Source organism: Oncorhynchus masou, chromosome 30 (assembly GCF_036934945.1).
Source record: "Oncorhynchus masou masou isolate Uvic2021 chromosome 30, UVic_Omas_1.1, whole genome shotgun sequence".
Taxonomy (NCBI): Eukaryota; Metazoa; Chordata; class Actinopteri; order Salmoniformes; family Salmonidae; genus Oncorhynchus; species Oncorhynchus masou.
Genome location: NC_088241.1, coordinates 27,517,654 through 27,523,653, shown reverse-complemented (window position 1 = coordinate 27,523,653; position 6,000 = coordinate 27,517,654). Strand labels below are relative to the sequence as shown.

Here is a 6,000-nt window from a genome sequence, read left to right as displayed (position 1 = left end):
GACAGCCAATCAGAAGCCTCCATCTTCAGAGGTCAAAGTGGTGAAAGCACAGCTACAAGAGCAGAAGGTACAGTACCAGTCAAAAGTTTAGACACACCTACTTTTATTTATTTTTTACTATTTTCTACATTGTATAATAATAGTGAAGACATCAACACTATGAAATAACACATATGGAATCGTGTACAGTAGTTACCAAAAAAGTGTTAAACAAATCAAAACATATTTTGTATTTGAGATTCTTCCAAGGTGCCACCCTTGCCTTGATGACAGCTTTGCACACTCTTGGCATTCTCTCAACCAGCTTCATGAGGTAGACCTGGAATGCATTTCAATTAACATGTGTGCCTTGTTCAAAGTTAATTTGTGGAACTTCTTTCTTTATTGCATTGAGTGAATCAGTCTCTGGGTTGGTATACAGAAGACAGCCCTTTTTGGTAAAAGACCAAGTCCATAGTATGGCAAGAACATCTCAAATAAGCAAAGATAGATGACAGTCCATCATTACTTTAAGACATGAAGGTCCGTCAATCCGGAAAATTTCAAGAACTTTGAAAGTTTTTTCAAGTGCAGTCGCAAAAACTATCAAGCACTATGATGATACTGGCTCTCATGAGCACCGCCACAGGAAAGGAACACCCAGAGTTACCTTTGCTGCAGAGGATAAGTTCATTAGAGTTAACTGCACTTCAGATTGCAGCCCAAATGAATACTTCACAGAATTAAAATAACAGACACATGTCAACATCAACTGTTCAGAGTAGACTGCGTGAATCAGGCCTTCATGGTCAAATTGATGAAAAGAAACCATTACTAAAGGACACCAATAATTAGAAGAGACTTGCTTGGGCCAAGAAACATGAGCAATGGACATTAGACATTTGGAAATCTGTCCTTTGGTCTGATGAGTCCAAATTAGAGATTTTTGGTTCCAACCGCTGTGTCTTTGTGAGACGCAGAGTAGGTGAACGGATGATCTCCGCATGTGTGGTTCCCACCGTGAAGCATGGAGGAGGAGGTGTGATAATGTGGGGGTGCTTTGCTGGTGACACTGTCTGTGATTTATTTAGAACATGGCTACCACAGCATTCTGCAGCGATAAACCATCCCATCTGGTTTGCGCTTAGTGGGACTATTTCAAAAGAACAATGACGCAACACACCTCCAGCCTGTGCAAGGGCTATTTGACCAAGGAGAGTGACGGAGTGCTGCATCAGATGACCTGGCCTCCACAATCACCCGACCTCAACCCAATTGAGATGGTTTGGGATGAGCTGGACCACAGAGTGAAGGAAAAGCAGACAACAAGTGCTCAGCATTTGTGGGAACTCCTTCAAGACGGTTGGGAAAGCATTCCTCATGAAGCTGGTTGAGAGAATACCAAGAGTGTGCAAAGCTGTCATCAAGGCAAGGGTGGCTATTATGAAGAATCCAAATTACATTTTGGTTTGTTTAACACATTTTTTTGTTTACTACATGATTCCATATGTGTTATTTCATAGTTTGTATTCTACAATGTAGAAAATTGTAAAAATAAAGAAAAACTCTTGAATGAGTAAATGTGTATCAACTTTTGACTGGTACAGCAATTTACAACACGGTACACAAAATGTCTAAACTTACACAAAGCACCCACGGCTAAGTAACTATAATGTTTGATCAATTGCAAGAGGATACTTTATCTATGGAAAATGGCACTGAGATTATGGAAATCACCCCCACACTAAGTAAAATGCTCCCTTTATTATATGAAATCCCTTGAATTCTGTGCTGAATAGGGAAGGTTCACTCTTACAATTCCTGGGGTTCATTTTATTTCCAGCAATTTACCTTTCAGTGTGAACCAGCTCCCATTGTGAGTACAGTGGGTGAGGTGAAACCTGCCTGGCTCCTCACAATGCAAGTCTAACACTTGAGATGGGGCTTTCACTGCACTCACACAAAGGAAGGAGAGACAAGAATACGGCACATGTACCCAAATGTAAATTCTCAGGACTAGCAAGTAGCAATGACTCTCTGAAGCTAAGACCCGAGTCGTCTGAGCTGTAGTTGTCCTAACTCCTAATACATCTATTTGAGGTATTCTCTGGCTTTACACTTCACTTCTCAATAGTTGTAGCCTATTTTCAAGCATTTGTAAGATTACACTGGATGTTCCAAAGTAGCTTTTCCCCAATTTATCACAGGTTTGGACTTTTTATCATTGTGAAAATATCCACGAGTTTCACTATCAGAAAGACAATGAGTAAGACTTGCATTTTCCCTGGTCAGGTACTGTGGTCAGGTAAAACTCCTGGACATAACAACAATAAGGCAATGGCTGAGTATCCATTATCACCTCACAGCTCCTGCAGCGCCTCCTGGAGGACCGGAGGCATAGTATGGAGACCATGATGCTGGAGGGCCCTCATATGGCCGATGCCTTCCCAGGCAAGGAGGGGGAGCAGGCCAGGGTCCAGCTTTCCACGCTCAGACACAAATGGGAGGCCTTACTGGTAGATGCAGTGAACAGGTCAGCTCATTGAACTGTGGTGCTGTCCCTTCATGTTATGCTATGGTATGCTATGTCATGTTGTGTTCTGTTTTGCTTTGCTTTGCAATGCTATGCTTTGCTATGCTATCATGTTGTTGGCAGCGTGGGCTGAGCTGTAATGTAATGGGTGTTGTGTATTGGGGTTGACAGGCGGGGCAGTCTGGAGCTCATCCTGCCCAGGGCAAAGCTCTTCCAGGAGAGGGTGGACAGCCTGCAGCAATGGCTCATCTCTGTGGAGCAGGACCTGGCCGAGCTACGCAATGCTGAGAGGGAAATGCTACACCTCCCCGAGGGTACGGAGAAAGCCAAGGTAGGATATCATTTATGTATACGTTTCTTCTGTATGCAAGCCTACCGTGCCTTGCAAAAGTATTCACCCCCCTTGGTGTTTTTCCTATTTTGTTGCATTACAACCTGTAATTTAAATACATTTTTATTTGGATTTCATGTAAAAGACATACACAACATAGTCCAAATTGGTGAAGTGAAATGAAAAAAATTACTTATTTCAAAAACAAAAAAAACAAAAAAACAGAAAAGTGGTGCGTGCTTATGTATTCACCCCCTTTGCTATGAAGCCCCTAAATAAGATCTGGTGCAACCAATTACCTTCAGAGGTCACATAATTAGTTAAATAAAGTCCACCTGTGTCCAGTCTGAGTGTCACATGATCTCAGTATATATACCCGTACACCTGTTCTGAAAGGCCCCAGAGTCTGCAACACCACCAAGCAAGTGGCACCATGAAGACCAAGGAGCTCTCCAAACAGGTCAGGACAAAGTTGTGGAGAAGTACAGATCAGGGTTGGGTTATAAACTCATGGACCAGGCAAGGAGGGCATTCATCAGAGAGGCAACAAAGAGACCAAAAATTACCCTGAAGGAGCTGCAAAGCTTCACAGCGGAATTTGGAGTATCTGTCCATAGGACCACTTTAAGCCGTACACTCCACAGAGCTGGTCTTTATGGAAGAGTGGCCATTGCTTGAAGAAAGAAATAAGCAAACACGTTTGGTGTTAGCCAAAAGGCATGTGGGAAACTCCCCAAACATATGGAAGAAGGTACTCTGATCAGACAAGACTAAAATTGAGCTTTTTGCCCATCAAGGAAAACGCTATGTCTGGCACAAACCCAACACCTCTCATCACCCCGAGAACACCATCCCCACAGTGAAGCATGGTGGTGGTAACATCATGCTGTGGGATGTTTTTCATTGGCAGGGACTGGGAAACTGGTCAGAATTGAAAGAATGATGGATGTCGCTAAATACAGGGAAATTCTTGAGGCAAACCTGTTTCAGTCTTCCAGAGATTTGAGACTGGGATGGAGGTTCACCTTCATGCAGGACAATGACCCTAAGCATACTGCTGAAGCAACACTCGAGTGGTTTAAAGGGAAACATTTAGATGTCTTGGAATGGCCTAGTCAAAGCCCAGACCTCAATCCAATTGAGAATCTGTGGTATGACTTAAATATTTCTGTACATCAGCAGGAACCCATCCATCTTGAGGAGTTGGAGCAGTTTTGCCTTGAAGAATGGGCAAAAATCCCAGTGGCTAGATGTGCCAAGCTTATAGAGACATACCCCAAGAGACTTGCAGCTGTAATTGCTGCAAAAGGTGGCTCTACAAAGTATTGAGTTTGGGGGGTGGGTGAATAGTTATGCACGCTCAAGTTATTTCTTGTTTGTTTCACAATAAAAAATATTTAGCATCTTCAAAGTGGTAGGCATCTTGTGTAAATCAAATTACACAAATCCCCAAAAATCTATTAAATTCCAGGTTGTAAGGCAACAAATGAGGAAAAATGCCAAGGGGGTGAATACTTTCGCAAGGCACTGTATACCCTGTGCCATATACTGCATGTTTATGTACCAGTGGAGGCTGGTGGGCGGAGAAATCATATTTTTGTAATACCCCTCAGGCTGTGGTGGAAGAGATCAAGGCGAAAAACGCTGACTTGGTGAAAATACAACAGAGCGGTCATGATCTCAAGGAGATGATTTCAGGTAACATAAATGATGGTGCAAAATCAACGTGTTTGTATATGTTTACCCTTACAAATAAACAAAATCCATCAACAGATGAGTTGCGACATGTCACAGGTGGCTGTTGAGGGATAGAACAACACATAATAATGGCCCGGAGCGGAGCAAATGGAATGGCATCAAACACATGGAAACCATGCGGTTGATGTATTTGATACCATTCCACTTATTCCACTCCAGTCATTACCGCGAGCCCGTCGTCCCCAATTAAGGTGCCACAACCTCCTGTGCTACATACTAATAGTAAAAACATGCTAAAAGCAACAACGTGCTAAGGGTACTAACATGCTGAGAGTATGAACATGCTAAGAGTATCAACATGCTAAGAGTATCAACATGCTACGAGCACCAAAATGATAAGATGATCCACACGCTAAGACTAGCAACATGCTAATCCTACACGTCTTTGTGTTTGGTGCGGTCCCCACAGAGGAGGAAGCCCAGCAGGTGCAGGAGCGTGTGGACAGCCTGAGGATACGCTGCTCGGTGTTGAGCCTGACCAGTGGTGACGTGCTGCAGAGACTGGAGCAGGCCTTGGAGGCATCCAGCCGCTGCACCTCCAGCCAGGAAGACCTTCACCTGTGGCTGGGCCGCATCGAGAGGGAACTGCTGGGGCCTGCTGGGGGGCAGACTGGGGGTGGAGACACGGTGCTCTGTGCTGCAGAGAGACAGAGGGTAAGAGGCGGGGCTTAGCAATGTTGCCCGTGTGCACAACTGATATGAGGTTGATGGACTGCTTACACCCGGGTCATGACTACTCATTGGGTCCCGTGCATTTAGGCAATATTGACAGTCTTCTGATAAGGAGGAAGTAGTAGGAACTCGGCACACACTTCAACTAGACAGCAATGTGTACTTTTATTAACCTGTCTGTATGTGTATGTTATTGTCAGTTGGAGCAGGCTGTGGTGAAGGAGATGGCCTGGTTCAGAGACACTGCCCTGAGCCTGGAGCAACTCAAAGCTATTACTCTGGAGCCTGAGCATATCGCTGCCCAACTCTATGAACAGAAGGTGAAGAAACCCATTGGAAACTGCATTTTAAAAGCTACTTTGTCCCTTAGGGCCAGCCTATACAAGCCTGTTCATCCACTTCTACATATGCTTTGTTTTGTTCTACAACCACCTATGTAGATTTGTATAGAGGTGTGATGTTTGAACATATGTCTTGGTTTGCAAATGCTTGTGTGTTTGCACAGCATTTTACATTACCTTCATTTTAGATTGTAAAATATGCCATGCTTTTGTGTTGTGTACATGAAGATCCTTGCGGTGGAGATTCTGCAACACAAGTTCAACATTGAGAAGATGGTGAAGATCGCTGAAATCTTGCAGACATACGGTGATGAAGGGGAAATAAGGGATCTGCAGGTACTAACTGTACCATCTTACCCATGATAACACCTGACTATAAAACATTC

General features: G+C 43.7%; 1 protein-coding gene across 1 annotated transcript in view; it reads left to right on the top strand.

The window, feature by feature from the left end:
* The first annotated feature begins 2,622 nt into the window (after window positions 1–2,622).
* The window catches only part of LOC135521622 (microtubule-actin cross-linking factor 1, isoforms 6/7-like), a 31,698-nt gene continuing 28,320 nt past the window's right edge, over window positions 2,623–6,000 (top strand). Inside the window, exons 1-6 of the mRNA XM_064947328.1 lie at window positions 2,623–2,636; window positions 2,684–2,843; window positions 4,457–4,541; window positions 5,011–5,255; window positions 5,474–5,593; window positions 5,843–5,950. Coding sequence (XP_064803400.1) covers window positions 2,623–2,636; window positions 2,684–2,843; window positions 4,457–4,541; window positions 5,011–5,255; window positions 5,474–5,593; window positions 5,843–5,950 — 732 coding nt within the window. The remainder of the gene's footprint in view (window positions 2,637–2,683; window positions 2,844–4,456; window positions 4,542–5,010; window positions 5,256–5,473; window positions 5,594–5,842; window positions 5,951–6,000) is intronic.